General features: G+C 32.0%; 2 protein-coding genes across 2 annotated transcripts; one reads left to right on the forward strand and one right to left on the reverse strand.

Moving 5' to 3' along the window:
* Positions 1-4,231: 4,231 nt before the first annotated feature.
* Positions 4,232-10,705, reverse strand: LOC134687108 (uncharacterized). Its single transcript, XM_063547106.1, has 6 exons — positions 10,594-10,705; positions 9,036-9,086; positions 8,129-8,404; positions 6,564-6,818; positions 5,911-5,979; positions 4,232-4,983 (listed from the first exon to the last, which is right to left on the reverse strand). Exons 1-6 carry the CDS (start codon positions 10,598-10,600, stop codon positions 4,502-4,504), a joined length of 1,140 nt encoding a protein of 379 aa, XP_063403176.1. The 5' UTR covers positions 10,601-10,705; the 3' UTR covers positions 4,232-4,501.
* A 6,410-nt stretch (positions 10,706-17,115) lies between these two features.
* Positions 17,116-21,894, forward strand: LOC134686123 (uncharacterized). The gene is made up of 5 exons (XM_063545796.1): positions 17,116-17,210; positions 17,560-17,798; positions 19,881-20,028; positions 20,743-20,862; positions 21,576-21,894. The coding sequence occupies exons 1-5, from the start codon at positions 17,138-17,140 to the stop codon at positions 21,788-21,790; spliced, it is 795 nt and encodes a 264-aa protein (XP_063401866.1). The 5' UTR covers positions 17,116-17,137; the 3' UTR covers positions 21,791-21,894.
* The last annotated feature ends 546 nt before the right edge of the window (positions 21,895-22,440 follow it).

Consider the following 22,440-nt stretch of genomic DNA (forward strand, 5'->3'; position numbering starts at 1 on the left):
ACATGTAGTTGTTAATTTCTGTGTCATTCTGGTCTCTTGTGGACAGTAACTGTTGTCTTATTGGCAATCATATCAAATCTTTTTTTTAAATATATCTCTAACATGAATTGTAATGTGCACAATTATGTATGAAGTTTCGAACCTTGACTATCTCGATCATATTGTTTTTGAAACAATTTTCGCTAAGTTTTTGTCTCTAAGATTATTTTTTTTTTATACCAAATCTTTTATGCAGTTTTCTATGTTTAGTAGTACACAATACTAGAGTGCTTAATCGATCAATATATCAAGGCTGTTTAGTTCATTGTAATACGTGCTTGTTATGTACTTATTGTGATAAAAAGTGTCATATTTTTGTTCACTTGTATGCATTCACATTTTACATTTACCTGTTTATATTTTCGAATATTAGCCTAAGTGTTTACATACTATTTTGCTTTCACAGCAAATGGGATAAATTACTATTATATAGAGCAACTGTCAGAATTTAGTCAATTCTAGGTGCTAAGTTCTCTTTTATCTTTGATTTCAATAGACCACTTTCGAGTTCATCTGTCACCGGAAAAAAATCGTCAATTATACGCGCCTTATTACCGTCATTTGTGCGTTTAGGAGCGTCTTCACTTCCATTTCAATGCTGAACGAGTGGTTGGAAAACTATAGTTCTGTATTGTACGAATAAATCGGCAAATTGAATTCTCAAAAATGATAATCAACACTGCTGTCATTGGGGAATTGTCAGCAAGTACCTACAGAGCAACCATTATTTCTAGTTTATCCTGCACAATGACGATCACTAAGACGCTTGATGAACGTATATAGTGCAGGGATACAGGCGACCCCCTCTATCTGGTAAATGACGTCATAAAGGCGTGTATAATTGACGAGTTTTTGCCGGTGACGGATGAACTCGAAAGTGGTCTATTTCTTTTTTTTTCCCTTAATAAAAATGGGATAGAACAAAGAGAGACAACTCTTATCCTCCAAATTTTCAGTTAAGTTACTTTCATCCTTATTTTTTCATTTAATTATTAAACACAACTGATATATTGAAACTATATTGTATCTAATAAGAATTTAATATCTGATATAATAAGGATTACTGGATTTGAAATTTATTCATATAATTTTTCGTACATAAATTGTCAACATATATTTGTTCCACCTAACAGAAGTTCCACTGGAAATGTTATAAACAATGTCATAATACCTGTTCCTGTTGGAACAAAACGTCTATACTATTTATTCCGTTAGGAACATATACTGATGTATCTATTCCTGTGAAAATAATATTCCAGAATATTTTTTCCTTTTGGAACTTATAGTATGAAGGAACTTAATAATATTCCGTGACATAATGACAGTGCATCATAAGCTTGTAAAGGCTGGTTGGTATAAATATACATGTTAATTGACTGCTTATGTTTAAAATTGTAATATATTGTATTTCATGTATATGTACCAAGTTATACTTTAAAATAAAAATATCTATCTATCTATATCATATTAGCTTTATTAATGTTGCTATTATACACGTTGTCCGGAATTTAAACTCTGGAAAAACAAAGCCAATGACAAAAGTACAAACAGTTATAACTCGGACGTTCATGGCGATCATGCTGTTATTATGAATTGACATGTCGACCCTGTATGTAGTCGCCTTTTAGCGTCCACTTCCGATTTATCATAGTAATACAATAGGCTATTTATAAAGTTTATTAGTTCATAATTTAAAACAGTATCCACGCTGTACATTGACGTACATAGTAATGCATTCATTTCTTAATTTTTTTTTGTATCACACATGATGACACAGTACAACACAGTCGCATTTCGAAATGTGAAGCCAAAGGCTGTTAAACTTGTGCAATTTTAATTACAAATGCTGAATTTACTAGCAATTTGACCAAGAAGTCATATTGTACCAGAAGTTACGATGATCTAATTGTAAATCGATAAATGTTGTCTACGGATTAGAGTGCAACCTTTGCGGATTGGTATACGTTGGTGAAACGAAAGGAAGGCTAAACAAACATATGTGCGGTCATAGATCAGACATTAACCTCAATGTTAACGACATTCTATACCAGCATTTCAATCAGCCCGACCATTCCATCGTTTCTATGACAGTTCGCATTATCGAAAAGATATACCATAAAGCTCTAGCAATCCTAATCTTTCAACGACTCTCCGTAGACAAAAAGAAGACTACTGGATTAGACAATTGGGAAAGTGACACCTTATGGTTGCAATGACAAAATTTATGGTATAGGTATTCTGTCTAGTCCTTCGTGTAATTCGGTGAATGTGATGAATATTTTCAACTCGACTCCTCTACGTACACACAGTCATGGTCATCGTCATTATACATCACCTTCTCTGTATGGTGTCTCTATTACCCCTTTCAAAACTTCATTATCTGTTCAATTTATGTTTGGAATCCACTATTACAAACCCTCATTCAAACCAATACAAACTTGAGGCTATAATTTCGGATATTGCAAGTCGCAGACTTTTCAAGCCAGTCCGCATTGAAAAAAATGAAAAAGAGAAAAGATCTTTCCTTAATCTTTCCTTTGCCAACAAAGGTCTCGATGGCGTCAACTTAGGCAATATCCTTCATCATTAATTAGTTCTGTATCCTTTTTTTGTCGCTCAGTCGTAGTAATAAGCTAAAGACGATACTTAAGGTGGTATGGGTGTCTTTCGCCATCTTGGATTGTAAAAAACAGAGAATCTAAGGTCCATATTTTCTATCAAGTTAGCAAAATTTGATGCCGGAATGCAGATATTTAATGTGAATTTTCATTTAAAAAAACAATTTATAAGAATATAACTTATAAATATTAATATTTTTGCAAGTATAGATTATTTTTGATTGTTTTTGAATATTTTCAAATTGGCAATTTAAGGGGAAGTAACTCTAAAACAGTGCATTCTCTGAAGGACTCTACATGAAATTTTTCTATTTTGTCTTTTAGCCTGAAAAAACGTACGGTGGCCCTATCTTTTCTTTTGATCTTCTCAAAGCATTGTTTGAAAGCAATATTTTCCTAATTTATGTTACAATTCTATCATTTTGTTTTGCTTCTATTCACAAAATGTTGTTTTTTCCTGTATAATCCATACAAAATTTGTCATTTTGGCACAACCTGTAGCTTGAGAAAATGCGGGGTGACCTATCATTTTTATAATATTTTTGAACATTTATCAATTATAGATACTAACTTTTGACAAAGTATGAACAAATTCTATCATTTTTATTTTAGACTCCCATACCCCCTTAAATCACTTTTTTGTCGCTTATTAAAAGCATTTGAATTGAGATAAAAAGGAAAACTTTAATTATTTCTATTCGTTAGTTTTAGCATTGCCTAGTATTTTCGGTCGATGAATCCTCCCATTATAGAAACTTTTGTTACACATTTTGTAATGCAAAAAATGAAAATCTCGACGTTTTTTGTTTGTTCTGGAACCCTTGAGGATTTGAGGTCTTGAAACCCAAGTGAAATGGCAATTTATGTATAGAAGTATCAGATTTAAGTGATTTTTTTAAATAGTATATTATTATTGAATCGACCAAACAAAACAAAAAATATAGACAACGGATGAAGATCACAACAAAAATATATTTTTATAGCGCCACATATAAATGTGGCTGTCCAGAAGCTTCGTCAGATGTTGCCGTATATAATATTTTTATATGTGTTTGATTGTCTTGAGAATAAGCCGTTGATAGATATGTTTGTTTCTGTTTACGAAATTGAGGATTTGATCACGAGGTGGATAATTTGTATTGTCCCCTTTCAATAGTTCACAACTTTTGGTTGCTCTCTAGTTCGTGTGGGGGTTATTTGAGTTATTGGTTGCTGTATAATTGCTCTTATTGGTTTGTTTATAACTTGGAACAAAGTTTTTGCGATCTATCAGAAAAAAAAGAATCATTTTTCACAAACGAAAGTTTCGTTCATGTTCACTTTGTCTAGTTTTGCTTAAAAGAAATAATTTAGTGGGTAAAAATTGTGAGAAATTTTGACATCTTTTCTTGAATATTTGAAGATACATGGTTTACTTATGTGTATAGTATTAATATCTTCATCATTATATTGTTGCTTTTGCATGTAATTGTTATTTTTCTAACCTTTTTATGGGTGCAATTTGTGCTGAATAAAGTTATCAAAGCGATTTACATTTATTTTAGTAGGTACTTCGTAAAACAAAACTATACAAATAACAGTAAAGAGGTTTTAATCAATTTAAATTCAAAGTTAACATGAAAGTGTTGTCAAATGTTTGATATGAATAAATAAATAAATAAATAAATAAAAGCACGAAAGCCAGGTATATCCATCATTCACACAATTAGCGTGCAGGTAATTATGTGTAAAACTATTCACCAATGTTTGTGGATACCAACACACATTTCTTTTCATGTATTTTACACCAAACAAATCAAGATGGTTAAAATTTCGGTTTTCTACATATGCCATTTTAAACATTTTTACATTGAACAAATAGCACAAGGTAATTCATTATTATCTATGTAATTTGGACATGGGAGTACCCCACATTTTCCTTCCACCAAATAAAGTTTAGCAGTATCAGCTCCTGAATAGCTATTATCTATAGTAACCGGGGAAGCATCCAAGCAAAGATAACCCTTTGAAGTCCTTCCAGATGTCGCTTTTTCAGAAACTAAGTAACCAGCGTACTCAAGGTTGAAGCCGGCAGGACAAACGGGATATCCTGGGTACATAAACGTTGTCTCTGCAGACTTAGTCTGACATAGAGCGCATGTCAATTCGAGAGAGTCAAGAGAACTACTATACGGTCCAGCGCTGTCTGTTATGAGCTGTGTACCGAAAATTGCACCCTTGTCTATGCCTAAAGTAAAGTTGCTACCAGCAGTACTAGGGTTTGTAGGTAAGCAGAGGAAATTTGATCCCGAGCCAGTACCACCAAAGTCTGCACCACCCATAACGCCTGTAATGTAAATCAAAATAAAATTAATATTAAACAATGTTTAACGATATAAGTATGTTGTTATATGAAAATATTCCCATCATTCATGAATTACATAATTCATCTTTATTGGGGGGCATAGCCATTTTCTTGGAACAAACAACAAGTGTGTATGATTTAAACGACTATGATCAAAGCGATTGGTGGTAAATAAAACCATGACTTCAAAGTAAGCAAGATTTTTTTTAGTATAAGGTTCAAATTTTAATCTCACCTATATGAAAGATGCTTAGACAAATGAAATAAGTATGTTAAAATTCTACGGGTTTTCAGGGCATTATAATTAACACAAGGGCAATATAATTTCCATTTCCAAAGCAACAAATCGTATCGATATTTCTATTTTCTTAAATATTCTTCGACAAACCCCAACTGTAGTACCGGTATTTGAGGAAATGATATTTCCATTTACAGGTACATTTTTACGGGCAAAAAGCGCAAATTTCCGGTCAATTGTACATAGGTGTATTAACGTTTAAAGCACAAATTCCATTGCGCTCGAGTCGAACCTGTTTTCGCCGATAAAAAATATATGATTGAATAACAACGCTGTAATAAATTTTGGTGTATTCTTTTGTTGTCTTCATTTAGATAATGGCAACCATGAGCATTTGGTAGCACAGTCATGGAATCGACAAATGGGTGTAGAACAAAGAAACGGTTCTAAGTATCAATTGTATCATTTACTTTTGACCATCTTAAGCATTTTTTAATAGTCGGTCAGATGATATGGCGACCTTGAATATATTTCTGTCGCTGGTCAAGTTATTCGAAACTAAAAAAAAACATACCCCGTAGACCAAACATTCCTTTTTAGTGTTAAAAAAGTAAGTTGTTTAAACAATGCTTTCATTTTTTTTATTAAATTAAAAGATTGCTTGTACTTACCAGCATATATTAATGAGGCCGAAGTTGGACAGGTAACGGCCCCCCAACGTTGATACACTGGACCACTAGCTGTAAAAAGAGATTGAAATGTTTGGAAAAATTTCCAAGTTGCTTCTATTATCACAAATTCAATGTCATCAACATTTTTTAAACAAGTGTTATGCAATAGTTATATTATATATAATGTGATATATATGACCAGATTTGTGCTTTTCCAAGCGAAAAAGATTACGAAGATAATTTTGTTTTATTTTCTATTTTGCTCAGCAGAATTTCTCGGGGAACAAAATTTTTGTAATATAAGATTTAGAGTAGACTTTTTAAAGGCATAACACAGCTATTTTTTTCATATTTGACCCTAAAATTTAAATTTGACTAAATCTTATACTATCGCTTATACAATTTATATCAAGGTCCTGAGGCAGGTGTATTTCATTTCTTTCTTCTTTCATTTTTAAGACAATGTATTTCTGTTATTTATCTATTTTAACCATTGTTCTCTATTCTTAAGAATTTAGCACACCATTATTCTCAAAATTTTGGCGTGTTTTTTTCTCTCTATTTGTTTCTTATCTTCTGCTCTTTTTGACCATTATTCTTTTCAATGAAATCAATTAAAATCCCAACAAAACACTTGACGTATTTAAACTTACGTTTTTGGCAGACGTATGAGATTTTCAATTTTTCACTCTTACTGGCGTCACATGTTGAATCTGGAAAAGTAGCATCATCGGCCGTGACACTGCAGGTTGTTAGATCGTCGCATAGTCCTTGGACAATAGTAAGTGCAGATGGTGAGAAACAAGAACCCGAACTGTAGGTTGCTGATGTTATAAAGATGAAAGATCCTCCAGTGCATGTAATAGTTTGTGTTTCACCGTTTTTTACAGTGGGTACTTTTGCTTCAGCTGAAAGTTTAAGAAAAAAGCTATTTCAAAGAGTATCCAAAAATAATTCATTTTTTTCCTAAATAGAAAGGGGGTAAAAGGTAATTTTCCTTTTTCGGTTAAATTTATACACATTATTATCCAATGAACATAAGATTTCATTAAAATTCTTATGAATATTGCAAATGGTTTTGCAAAAAGAGACACACAATACCAAAAAAGATATAACAAAAGATGACATTCGTGGTATTATTTTCAAAAGCGTACACCAAAACGCTGTGATTGGCTAAACAATTGAAATTCAACCAATGACGTGACGTTGTTTTCGTGTTGGGTCGAACAATAAGATTACCCATGGTTCTTTAGATTCAGTCCCGGCGAATAATCATGTGATATAATAATGTTTTTGAGTACCCTTCCCCCTCCCCTTTCCCCTTTGTATTATGTTGATTGTATTTGTCAAACAAGATATATGTCCAAATTGTCGTAGTCACGACAATCTTATCCTCTTTTCCTTGAGAATGTGACTAATTACTGAATTTTAACTTGCAATGAGCAAAACAATGGGTACAACTATTCAAGAGGGATCAGCATACCCTTCATGAGCACCTAAGACATTCCCGGGTTCCTTGGTGGGTGTTTGTGTTGCTTAGTCTATGTGTTTCTGTGTAATGTTTTATAGACTTTTGTTTGTTCTTTCATCGATTTGATTTTCTTTTTGACCATGGTGTTTTCTGTATTTCTCCAACTTGTGATATTTTTATTGTTGTTTTTGTTTGTTAAATAATATGCCGTCAATCGAAGTGATAACGGTTTTCCCGTTTGAATGGTTTTACACTAGTAATTTTGGCCCCCTTTATAGCTTGTTGTTCGATGGGAGCCAAGGCTCCGTGTTGAAGGCCATACATTTACCTATAATGGTTTACTTTTTTTTTAAATTGTTATTTGGATAGAGAGTTGTCTCATTGGCACTCACACCCTATCTTCCTATATCTATGTATGTTTCAAATATTGATTAAATTGTCGCGTGCAATTTCCTGCGAAATCTATTCGGAACATCATTACTTGATTCTTATTTTGGATATTATATATAACTCATCATAGATACATGGATATCATAATAGTTTCATATTTCTTTTGCATTTTCAAACAAAAGTTTTCTAAAGAGAAGCAAATAACCGATGAAAAAAATACATGCGTAGCAGCAGATGAAAATGGATAGTCAATCCGTCTAAAAAAAAACCAACCCCAACAGAATATCAAAATTAATGGTTGTCCCTTGAAAGTTGTTAATCTACTGAATATATGTATATATTTTCTATTGTACATACCATTTACACAATTATATTTGATTTTTAATTTCTGCTTGTCCCTAGCTGTGCATGTTGTACTTGTAAACTGTGCGTTTGAGGCGGGAACTGAACAACTTGTTCTTCCATCACACAGCCCTTTGACAATTGTATCAGCGTTAGGATCGTTACATTTGTTATCATTTCCCGGGCTTTTTCCGTAATCTGCAGACGTCACTTCTATAATTTGTCCAGCCTTTTTACATATTATTTCCGCCACTTTACCTTCCTTTACTGTAGTTGTCTTTGTGTGTGAATCTACAACAGAAAAAGATACATTGTAAATATAATCAAAGTCTTAAAAAAACTTTATCATATTTATAGTGTATGTCTGAAAAGGGGGACCACCACTTGTAAACGCATATATATATATATTGTCACTGACTCGGACGTACTTATAAATATAATTATTTTCTGTGCATATAGATTATTATATACATATCAGTCGACTGGCAAAAATCTCAAATGCTGTTTGTCAGTAACTTCGACATATATTCCCAGTGAAAACAATTTAAATAAACGTTTAATAAAAAATAAATCAAAATTAAACTACATTGGGGGTCATTCGGGTTATTCCCACTCAGGGGCACCCAAAGGGTATCCTGTCCACAAGTACCTGTGGCCCAAACATTAAAAGGTGTATCTGACTTTCTATTTACGATCAAATTATTCCCCATTTTAAGGATAATTTTCTCAAAAAGTCATAGTTAGAGAACAAAGATGCACTGTATCTGTACTTCTTGTATTTGTAATGTATAAACATGATAAGGAACACCGTTGTTCCTTTCAATGAGTTATTTCCCTTTATATGCAAAAAAATATAAAATAGGAAATAGTTGGTAACTTTCAGATGGCCTTTCCCTAGCATTTTGTGTTTATTAATACTCACATGCGGCCAATAACAAAATTGACAGGCAAAGTCTGCATAGCTTTGTAGCTCCTAAAAAATAAGAAAAGATAATGATTTTACAAAGTTGTCATCTGAATGACGTTGCATTTACAAAAATATATAATTTAATTTTCAATGTAACGCGTCTTCTGGTTGGCTGACGTTATTTTCTTATCACCCCATAGCCATAATTAAGTCATGTGACCGTGACGTCATCAACGTGTTTTCGTGGTTTTCTATTACAATTATTCCTTAAATAGCTGAAATCATTTTTTTTTATCATTTCCAAACTGTATAGGATAATGGCTTATAACATTTATGTGTCTTTAATTCATTTTAATTTCTTTGTTCATATAGTGATTAAAATTATAAAACAACGTAACTGCTCTTAGACATATTTTTTTTTCATTTTTTCCTGTTATTTCCTAATTTTGCTCACACATTACTGTCAATATATTGAAGTTTAATCGAATGTCATACATGTGAAAGGATTAGCTAGCTATAAAACCAGGTTTGATCCACTATTTTGTATATAAGTAAATGTTTTATTCCATTCATTTGATGTTTTAAGCTTATGATTTGACCATTTGCCGTTTTCAATTTTCTTTGGAGTTCGGTATTAATTTTTGTAGTTTTACTTTTTATCATTTGATTCATTAAACTAAAATTGAGAATGGGAATGGGAAATGTGTCAAATTGACAACAACCCGACCATAGAGCAGAACAGATTTAATATATATTAACTGTTAAAAAAATATTTGCTTTAATGAGAAAGCAAATTACAAGCTACTAGCAAAGCTTAATCAACTGTAGGAATATATTAGAAAGATTTCATTAATTAAAAAAGAGAAGAAGATATCGATCATGGCCCAAAAAGGCAAGGTTTGATCCCACTAAATGGTAGGGGTGAAAGCAGGTGCTTCTGAGGTCAACGGCTCTTGTTTCTCAAGTGACCACATATGTTTACATCCGTTTTTCGAGGCATCTTATAACTGTTCATTTGGGAAATACATATTGTCTGAATTTCAGGCTACATTAACTCTAAATCATCGGAACATTTGCATAATCTAATCTAATCCTCTATATATATATATATAATATATCAGAATGTGCAAGTTTAAAAAAAACATCCCGGGGGGACCTGTTTGGCGTACGACAATTTTATCCTTTTTTTAATTTTGTATCAGTATTTTTTCTCCTTTTAAAAGTTATTATTATTAGTTTTTTCATGCGATATACTTTTATCATGAGCTTGCATATTGTATCGTAAATATTTATATAGACATGTGAATTGATATGTAAAGCTTTTAGGGTATTTTTACATTATATTATGAGCTGTAATAAATACATTATAATAATAATAATACTTTACGATGGAGTGCGCTTAACGTTTATAAAAAAAGGTTTTGATTAAACAAGAATGTAATTAAATATTCTATTAAAGAAGGTTTATAAAAATGAGTGATTTTTCTGTTTAACGCCCAATGGCAAATATTTCCTGCATTTTTTAGGGAAAATGTACAATTCGTATGAAAGAAATGTTTACATTCGCTCTTACCTTTCATGATTATTTACCCAACCGGTCTATACTGTTCCCATAAAAAATAAGTTGTGGTCCAGATCAGTTTTTGATATTCATATTTATTCATCCGTATCCTTTTTGTAATCGCATTAATTATTTAACTAAAACCACTTACATCCTGCATGGGACGGATCTATTTATTACAACATCGAATAATTTAATTACTTATATGGAAAATAAATGTATTGTACACGTTAACTTTATGGATTGACAACTTAATTTAAGACAGTTCGTAAGTGACCTTCGGTCAAGGTGATAAAAACTTCATCGTCATAGAAGTCAACTTGGTCTTGTACATGTGTAAATGTTAATGATTCAAGTATATATTTAGAATTTTGCATTGAGAAGAAAACAGTGCAAGTTATTTTAAACTTTATTTTTGTTATAGAAATAAAATCGTCGTGCCGAAGAACATAACACGTAACAGGATTTATAATGACATAAAAAATACTGACAGTTTATTGACTATTTCTAATAAAAAAAATAACTATAATCCCAAATTAAAATGGTAATTCGTTTTTACATGTTCGTAGGACTACTACTGATAGCCACATTGTGTTGATATGTATGAAGGTGTAGATGGGGGTTTATTGGTATAATTTGTACATTTTTCCTTTGATGTGTACTCGCTTGTCAGTATAAATCACGACCACTGGTCGTGATTTAAAAATTATTGGGTTAGTACGCAAATGACATGCGCGAATGCGTAAGGATCTACTTTCCCATTGCATTCACAAAATTGCGCGTGATTTTGTTTCGCAGAAACGCACGAGATTTTTGGTGAATGAAACACTTTACATTGTTTGAAACTTTCACAAAGTCCATTTTGCCTTTTTGAACGATTGTTGTGAAAATGTGAAAAATGAAGAAATTTGACTTACCAGTATATATGCTACCATTATATTTTACAGTGATAAAGTCAGTATCAAAACAAATTCTTTATTTACAGAACAGAAATTACTAAGCACAAACAATAGAGAAAAGAGAAAAAATGATCGTAAATATAAAATATGGAGAATAATAAGGTGCTAAGATATACATGATTTATAGAAATTAATCAGCAAAATGTAAACAGAACAGATAAAAATGACAAAGAATTAAAGAATTCAAAAATGAAAGAACCCCCTTCATTTCCTCACAATCTCATCAAATATACAAGAAAATTAATTAATTAAGTGTTCCTAAAACGAGATTCGTATTTTTTAAAAGACTCACAAATGGCGCTCTTACGAAAACAGTTGGAAATACAAGCTAAATACAAAATAGAACAATTACTACTTATTGACCACCCCCCCCCCCCCCCCCCCCCCCAAAAAAGCACACAAAAAAATGTGTCTTGTGCCAACTATGCCCGGGGTTTAGAAAACCTATAAAGTGATTCGAATATATAAAGTGAACAATCTAAAAACAGTAAGGAAATAGCCGTATCTTTGAATTTCTTATCAGCAATAACCGAAGAGTTAAAATAGTTCGATATTTACATCAGGACATTGTTTATCTGTTCACTTATGTTTGACTGGACAAGGAGTTTGCCTATCAACACGTGTCTCATCCTAGTGTATAAAAAGACAGTTCCGCTAGGGCTAAGAAAAATATGTCAGTATTTTGCCTTTGGTACAATAAAGAGTGCACGAGGTCTCCAATACTAAAAACATAACGGTTAACATATCGACCAATCAGAATTAGCCATACTCTCAATTTTGAATACAAAATGGCTGCAACCATTATATTTATGTTTTGTCTATAATCAATTTATTAGCTTTCAATAAAAAATCTATATCGTTATTTGAATCACCTTCTTACCACTATTATGTGTATCTTCCTCTTGCTGGGGAGGAGAACAACAGGCAATGACCTAAAACGACAACATGTCACAAATTGGAATAGATCAAAGAACTGATACTTGATTAAGTATGTGATGTACGGTATTTAAAGATAACTAACATATGTGCAGTTTCTTTTAAAAAAAAATTGGTAAAATTGAGAATGGAAATGGGGAATGTATCAAAGAGACAACAACCCGACCATAGAAAAAACAACATGCATTTTTGTAGATTTTAACGTTGTTTTTTATGGGTTTATTTTTGCCATGACGTTGTCAGTTTTATTCGACTTATGCGTCTTGAATGTCCTCTTGTTATATCCCGCCTCTTTTTCTCATATTGTGTAAACAAAAAGTATGAAATGAAAGCTATATCAACGCATTATTTTTTTCTTGCTAGAATCGAATTAAACGTGTCTCATTTACCTAATATACTAATGGCCACAATTTAGGTTTTTCTGTATCTTATTTCTTTCAACAATTTGCAACATGTACCCTTTGAGGTGACAATGTAAATTTTAAAACACTGGTGTCCATGGATTCTTGATGTTTTCTGTAACTTGTTTAATATATTTGTAATGAGCCATATGATTAGATAATGTAATTGTTGATTGATTGATTGTTTTTTGCTTAACGTCCAGTGGCAAGTATTGTATGCATGTTTAGGACGAAAACAAGTCAACAACAAACATAGCAGGTTGACTTGCAACAAAAGCCATCCCTGATGAAGGTCAAGGAAATTTAGACTGCCACTAGAAAATAAGGATATATCGATTAGGGACAGAAATTTTGCCTTTTCACCAACGGACCACTTAAATTATAATGAAATAACAACATGAGTGTAAGTATTTAGTATAACAACAAACATCAGCAAAAGACAAAAAAAATAATGGAACAAGACTGTCCACATATGGGTCATTTTCAAAAAATGTAGAATTTCGAAATTGAAAAAAATTGTTAAAAGTTACTTATTCAAGTAACCCTCTTCATAAGCAAATCAAAACAAACAGTACTTTAAGAACAACATATTAACAGATGCAATCTTAATGATGTCATACAAGAATACCTTGAAACATTTTTTGATCGGTGGTACAACATTTTGTCTATCCTGATACCATTTTCAAAGGAAATTTTGGGTTATTAAGAAAAGCTTTAGATAAAATTTAAAAGTAGTTTAACGTAGCCAATTAGATGGTTTTCAAGAGAATAAACTTCTATATATATTCGTTCTGTAAAATAATAGATTATTTGCCATTTCCCAAGTTGTACTGACAAATGCCTCTAAAAACTGTTTTTCAAAAGTAGTAAAAATTACCACCAGTAATGCAAGTCTAAGATAGCAATTTATGTCTTTCGGCATTTTTTCACCCTTTCAAATAAACCCAACATCAAGTAAATCCCTCATAAGTTAGTTTACTTTTCTCTTTATTTCATTGGTAACAGGAACGTCCGTTTCTGATATATCACTATATAAAAGTCTATCCTATTACCGTTTTGTCTATCCTGTTACCGATATCAGTATTGCACATGCAAATACTTAATTGGGAAGATTAAGAGGTTATAACCTTAAGATGAGTCCAAACAACGAAATATTTCATTCGTTTTGCATCTATAATTATGCATATTAAGATAAAAAAAAAATTACCGACGTTTTTTTCTACAATTGTCTATCCTGTTACCGTAACCATATCCACCTTAGTAACAGGATAGAAATAACAGGATAGACAAATTTCTTCGTTTGTGATTGCTGTTGTGAAACAACTACTTCCTTTGGTGAAGTGGTGTAATTAATCAAAATTGTTGGTAACAGCATAGACATGAAAAAAAGTACACTCTATTTTTTTCCACTAAATGTCTTGAAATTTCTTTTCTCGACGCTGTCGTTCAAGAAACGAGGTATTTTAAATGTAAAGATTACTTTGCACTTTTGAGATCAACACTGACTGATTCAATATTCATATGGAGAAAAATTTAACGGCTGATTTAAGTAGCGGTAACAGGAAAGACATGAACCCCCCGGACGCTGATTGGATTTAGTTTGTAGATAATATGTTACATACAATGGCAAAGAAGCTTTGATTTTTCGTTAGAGTGATATTTAACAATCTTAAAAAGTCCCCTTTACAGATATCAAGGCGATAAGAAAATCAGAAAAAAATCAGTTGAAATATGTTTTTCTGAAACTGTACGCACACAAATACCCCTAAAATCGGACTTAAATGTAGTTCGACCTTATCAAAATAGATGTAAGGTGTGTTTATTATTAATGTTCTGAATCATAAATCCGACAAGCTTTCATTTAAACCATTACAACTGAAATTTCCATTAGAAATTAAAAAAAAAAAAAAAAATAAATGGGCATGAGTGTACTGAAAATTCGACATTTTTTGAAAATGACCCATACATGTATAACTAGCGTATATAGACAAGTTGAGATTGAAACAATGTATCCCAATAAAAAACAAAAAAAATAGATGCTCCTGAAAGGGGGGGGGGGTGTCTTACTCATAAATTTTCATAAACTTTCATAAATATACCGGTAGAATTAAGATATTCTCAATATTTCGACACAAGATATTTTAAAATCTCTTAAATTAACATAATATTCTTAAAATATGCACACCCAACAATCGTCCTGTCTAGAATCTGTTAACGTGTCAACTGGGTTTATAAATTATTAAAATACCTCAAGATTTCACTTTTACCGTGTGAGTGGCGTACAAAACAATAGTTTAACGGGATTTGCAATTGTATGTATTGAGTGCAAATTCAGCATGTGCAGTGCTCTTCTGTTGTCCACTGTATTTAAGAATTGAATGCTTCTTTTTTTTACTTCATTGGGGTGTAATTTAAGCGTTGACCGAGGTACATTTTGTATGAAGCGCCTCATTCTAAAAATGTGCGCACGGTCAACGCTTTTACAGCGTGTGTTCCCTATGAAGTTACAAAAAGAAGCATTCAATTATACTTATAATCACATTTTTAGCTAAGATCATGAAAGCACGAATTTTATATATTTTTTTGTTATTAAATTCACATGATTGTGCACTTTATTGTGAGACCACGTGCTATCATGAATGAACAGTTTTATTGAGTAATGCAATTGCTTAAGGAATAGCATGTGATGTGCAATTAGCCAATCAGAATAAAGTATTATGATGAAACATACATCTAATGTTATTAATATATTAAGACACACCGATGAAGTTATATATATATATAGCAAGAATAATAATTTATTGTGTTTTTCTAACCGTCCAAATCCATACAATGTACATCACAAATATTATGTTACACCTTAATTTTTGATATTAGTATTTCACAAGATCTATACACCATTTGCAAATTCTTTATCTCAATTATGACATGTGCCTTAAAGATAAAAACCAATATCTGTTTATGATTGACTGGTATTTTATAAGTACAACGATCTAAGATTAAGTTGTAAATTCATATAAAATATTCAAGGAGCTGAAATTTCCTTTCCTCCTTTATTTTTTCACATTTGGATTAAAATATTATTCAAAATAAGTACATGTATTTTTTTTCATTCGCCATTGAGGGAGGATGTTGGTTGCATTCCGAAAAAAAAGTTAATGGCTCCTAATCAAACAGGTTAAAGGGTTAAATTTTACAGGTTGTATTCTATAATTGTTTACAATATTTATGCAAATAAATTAAAAGATACTGGATCATATCTCACATGATACACAAGGTATAATAATGAATATATATATATTTAAACAACACGTAAGGTCCATAATCATTATACATGTCCATTGTATAGAGAAATCTTAAGGTAGGAAAAGTTTAACTTTTTTTATATTTAAACTTAACAAAAAGAAATTCAGAACAATATGATATTAATATTGGCTGCAGCTAATTGTATTTCAAATAAGGAACGACTTAGATGCAAATTCATGAATACAAATTAAGAGAATTTGGAAAATTCTGATTTGTCTATGATTTGTTTAATGAATCGCAAGCAAATAGTACTAACAAATCGCCGAATCACGATTTGAAAGAGATTTGAATACGACTTGAAAGCAATTTGTTCATTTATTCTTCTGTTTGGGTAGATTGGGGATAATTGAGTTCTTTGTTTTTAACTGTTCCAACTTTTCTTAATTTATTTTGACACTTATTCTCTATTCTTATATGTCAGCACCCTGCTATGCTCATTTCTTTAAATTCGTTTTGCCCATTTCTTTAAATTCGTTTTGCCCATTACTACAATTTCATTTTACCCATGTCTTTAAATTCGTTTTGCCCAGTGTCTCTATATTCATTATATTGTTTCTTTTTATTCTGCACTTTTGGTCCATTTTTTCTCTATTTTTTAAACCCCAATCAAACCTTCATGTATAGTAGTGAGACATAATTACAGATTCTGTTGTGGAAGGCGGTCAGACAAAATTTCCGAGATCTCAACATCTATGATATTTTAAAAAAAAAACGCGTCTATACCAGGGCCTAACTGTGCTTATATAGGTATATATAAGCACAGTTAGGCCCTGGTATAGACGCGCTTTTTTTTTTATACAAAATAGGACAAATGCGCTTCGTGTAGACGTTATTTAATACTATTTCATAAAAGTTCATATTCTCCATAAAAGTATTTTGCTTTTATAAAGAATGGACATTACATGACTATTTCATTTTTCTGTTGTAGAAAAGAAGAAAAGAAACTATTTAGCTATGTATATTGTTGTAAATATTATTGTGTTGGCGTTACTGTTTATAGGAACGGCTTTGTCCTACGAATTTCCATGTAAGCACTGTGTTTATATTGCTTTTTATATTTGTTTGACCCAACAAAAAGTTTTTATATTAGCGATTAGAATACTTTCTGATATAAATTTCAATCTGCGAAAATTTTCATAAATGCAAGAAATAAATGATTTTTATTGTTTGTTTTTGTTATTCAAAATAAAATTTTAAACCAACATTTGTTCCTAAACAGACGTCATATTTTTTTTTGAATGTCGATTGAAGTGCTGCGAGTTAAAAAAAAAAAAAAAAACGTACATGCCAGAAATAGTTTTTCAATTATTTTTAAGTGTCAGAAAATTGTGTGTGTGATGCTTACAGTATAAGACAGTATCTTCTATAAATTTCAGTAAACTTTGATAATTGCTACAATTATAATATCCATAACACCAATGAAGATGAGTCATATTTGGTATCGTGGGATGGTGAGAGTATCGACTCTTACAGCTGTAAAATTGGTTTCCATGGATACGACAATGCCAACCCTCTCAATGAATACAAAGTCTGCATTCGAGCAACAACCTGGAACATTCAAAACACAGAGGTCCGACTAAAATATTATACTGGACTATCAGATTTTCTTGTAAAGGTTTGTTGAAAAGTCGTTTGTTATGAGCATTTTACTTCCTTTAATCAAACACGCATAGTTTACTGATGCAATCATCTATACTATTAAACGAGAAGACCTCATTTTGGGTGTCGCTTCTCTTCTTTCCACAATAAATTAATCATCATGCCTCTGTTTCCTATGGGTACAGTGCATAATCGCATTTGTCATCCATTCATATGATTATTCGGATTGAGTTATTTTGGGCGAAAAAAAGACGTCCGGATATCTTTCCGTCATTGGGCGAAATTATAAAGTCAGAATAGACTTCCGGTTTGCGTTTATACTTTGTACATACATTAATACAACGAATACCGTGTATTTTCTGTCTTATATCCGTCATTGGACGAAATTTAAGCCAAATTAGAATCCCGGTTTGCGTTTTTCTTTTTACTTTGAAACAAATACATATACTACGAATATTAAGTGTATTTTTCTGTCTGATATAATTTTCAAGTTTACTATCTACGGCAGTCACAGGGTTTATTTAAAAGAGAGGATCTGAATAATCTAGCAATGACCGCTGTGGATCAATTATTAAACCGAGAATTGACTGTAAAAAGAAAATACACTTTCGGGACGTCTGGAACGCGGGATTTCTTTTTTCGAATTTCGGGATGTCGAGATATTTAATTTGTATAATAAATTCAGAACCTCAGGATTTCATGTTTTTAAGCTCGGGATATTGGGATCATGGCCCCTCCGCAGTGGCGGATCCAGAAATTTTCATACGCAGGGGCCCGCTCCGGTCATGCTTCAGTGGTTCCCTATATAAGCAACCAATTATTTTCCAGAAAAAGGGGGGGGGACGGGCTCCCTAAATCCGCCCAGTCCCGACCCCCCCTTAAATGAAAGTTCATTATATACAGATAAGCGCTAAAATTATTCATGTGTCATTAAAATTATTAGAGAACAAACAAAAAAAAGGTTTTTTTTGTGGAAAAAGGAGGAGCCGGGCTAGAAAAACAATTATCCTGTCCCAAATTACCTATGACTTTTGATACCTTTTCTAAAATTCTCAAGTCACTAAATGTTTTACAAAAAAAGAAGATGTGGTATGAATGCCCCTGAGACATCTCTTCACAAGAGACCAAAATGACACCGAAATTAACATTAAAAGGTCACCTTACGGCCTTCAACCATAAGCAAAAGCCGATACTGCATTGTCTGATATAAAAGGCCCAGAAATGACAATGTAAAACAATTCAAATGAGAAAACTAACAGCCTTATTTATGTACAAAAAATGAACGAAAAACAAATATCACTGAACCACTGAATTACAGGCTCCTGACTGGAATGTTCATAATACATGTACACTAAATGTATGTATATAATGAAATAAATAGAAAACAAAAAATGGAAATGTTGGAAATTAAGGAGGAGGGTTAAAAAAACATTTTCCTGTCCCCAAGTACCTTTTAGTACTTTTGATACTTTTCCTGCAATTCTCAAGTCATTATATCTTTTACAAAATTCTTCCTACAACACTTTACATCCTTTCAAATACGCTCCGAATGCCCGCGATTTCGCGGGTGTGTTCTAGTAATTGTTAAATGTCATGAGTTGTTTAATGCATATTCGTCGCTTGGGAAGTAATATGGATTCAAGGAGAGCGCGGACGTATTTAATTCGATCCCAGCTGTATCAACCAAAACTTCTTTTTTTTTTTTTTTTAAATCTGGTGGTTTTTGCTTCTCTACCAAGCACGCGCAGCATTTAAGAGCAAACTAAGCAAATACTACTAATCTGAAATAACGTGTCTTGGTAGATCGGCGAGCCTCACCTTTTTTCCCTGTTTCAATAGAACTTTACCACTTACATCTTGACTTCTCTTAAAACTAAAATATTGTTGTAAAACACTGCCTTCTAATACAAAACACCGTCTTTAGAAGTTTTAAAAAATTATAAGAAGCTGAACGAGAGGCATTTTAGGGTTACAACATTTATATAGGTCATTCCGTATAACACTCATGCAATAACTTTTTGTGATTGCATTATACATGTTGTTTATTCGTTCAGCGTAATTTATGAACTACAGTTTATAACTATTTTTTTAATCTTAGACATATTCATACTACGCATATGATGTTCCAACCACAGAGTGGTGCTCCAACTCAGGAGAATACGTAGACATTGAACTGACTGCACCTGACGTAAATGATGGAGATAATAAGATAACGCTAGAAGTCAGAGGTGTCAGGACATACAATTGTAAGTATACACTGACATAAATTCCCTTTGAACTATTTTAAAAATCTAAGATAAAATTTGTATAAACAGATCTTGTTTCTAATTGGTCAGCTGTCACGTGCTGAACCTAACGAATACAGGTTAGTGACGCACGTTATTACGTATATACAGTCTTATTGCCTCTGGTTGAGTGTACATTAGATGTCTCGAGTATTTTATTGTAGTCCTGTAATATTATGTTGTCATTTCAATGTAATATTTAACATTGTCATTAAAGTGCGAGGTTTGGCATGCCATATAACCAGGTTCAACCCACCATTTTTATCTTTAAAAATGTCCTGTACCAAGTCAGGAAAATGGCAATTGTTATATCATGATAGTTCGTTTCTGTGTGTGTGACATTTTAACGTTGTGTTTCCGTTGTGTCGTTTGTTTTCTCTTATATTTGAGTGTGAATTCACATTACTATAAGACGTGTCACGGTACTTTTCTATCCCAAATTCATGTATTTTGTTTTGATGTTATATTTGTTATTCTCATCGGATTTTGTCTAATGCTTAGTCTGTTTCTGTGTGTGTTACATTTTAATGTTGTGGCGTTATTCTCCTCTTATATTTAATGCGTTTCCCTCAGTTTTAGTTTGTTACCCCAATTTTTTTTTTGTCCATAGATTTACGAGTTTTGAACAGCAGTATACTACTGTTGCCTTTATCTACAATTATTTCTGTTTTATAGTTGCCAGTACTTTGGGTTTTATTATCGGAGGTGCTATAGGAGGCGTACTTCTGATTACATTGGTGTGTATAGTGCTTGTCATCGTGGCATTTAGAAGAAGAAGAAATCCTCCAATGGCAGGTACGGTGTCTTAGTCATTTCGTCAAAAAATCAAATATTCTTTTCCTAGTTGCTCTGTTATATATTTTTAAATATTATATTCTGGTATCATTTTTTTATTCTTTGATAAATTAATTTTTTACGTTACATGTCTATTACATGTTTATCAAAGGTAACAGGCTTATACATGTAATTTGATATGCCAGACGCGCGTTTCGTCTACACAAGGCTCATCTGTGGCGCTCAGATTAAAATAATTTAGAAAGGCAAACACTTTAAAGTTGAAGAGCACTGTGCATCCAAAATTCAAAAAAAATAATACACCATTTAGCGTATTCAGATTTCAAACAATACAATGGAGTTAAAGGGTTGTTGAGTTATAGAACATTATGAACATTTATCATTTACCTCACTACTATTTTTGGTTTCGGTATCGGCGTATGGTGAACTATTGAACTCTCCAAACGCAAAGAACTTTGTTGGACAATTCCTTTGCTAAAGTAATGAGTCTTTAAAATCATTGGGACGATTGCGTTATCTGATTAATTATGCACATATTTTTGTTATACTGTATCATATTGATGCTTACAAAAACATTAAAAAAAACTGTCCGTTACAAACGCATAACCTATCAAAATGTATATGAATTAACTAAAAAGGTTTATCACCTTACGTATATCAAGAATTATTTAGTAAATATGATGTCTAATTTTAGCTTTTTGTTTCACTTTAAGGATATGTTAATCAAGGTTATCCAAATATACCAGCACCACCACCATATTATGGTACAACGAAAAATGTGCAGACTGCGTACGCAGCGCAAGCCTATCAAGATCAACCGTCTTATCAACAGTACCCAGTCCAAAGTTCATTACAACAGACGACAACGACCTCAAATTCACAATCACAACAATTGGCTTCACAGGAACAGTCAAACCAATCGACTTGAATTTTCAGACTATATATTTAAATATGTTTTAACTGTGATCTAATATATGTGCCATCTACATCTGTGTCTTTCAATTAATATTTAATAAAATGTATAAAGTGTTATTTTTATTTACTGTTGATCCGAATTGGACCTCAAATATATATATTAAACATTAAAGTTGCAACAGTTGCAACTAATGTTGCAAGAATTTTTATCACATACAAACTCCAAGTTATTTTTCTATACAAACTTGTATACATAAACATACATGCATGTCAATGTACTAATAATTGACCTTGTCCTTAAAGAATTAATTTAGATATTTCTTAAGACTATAAGATGTTATCTAAGTATAGACGTTCTCGTCAAAACTATATGTGTAAACCTTTTTTTTTTAATTTTCAATATATATTTGAGATACAAAAAAAAACATACACAGGTTAACAAAAACTTTAAAACAATCACTGAGAATATTATTACGACAATTAAGTTTCTTGAAAGGTTCTTAGACACCATTGAGCATCAGATAGACGGCTTTGGGCGATCATCGTGAAGGTTAGTCCATAAAAGCGCGTAATACGAATACAATTAACAGTCTGTTTTCATTTTTACAGAATTAGGTCAATACCTTTGCTGGTGGAATAACAGTCCCGGCGGGCCTCATCAGC

Source organism: Mytilus trossulus, chromosome 10, assembly GCF_036588685.1.
Source record: "Mytilus trossulus isolate FHL-02 chromosome 10, PNRI_Mtr1.1.1.hap1, whole genome shotgun sequence".
NCBI lineage: Eukaryota > Metazoa > Mollusca > Bivalvia > Mytilida > Mytilidae > Mytilus > Mytilus trossulus.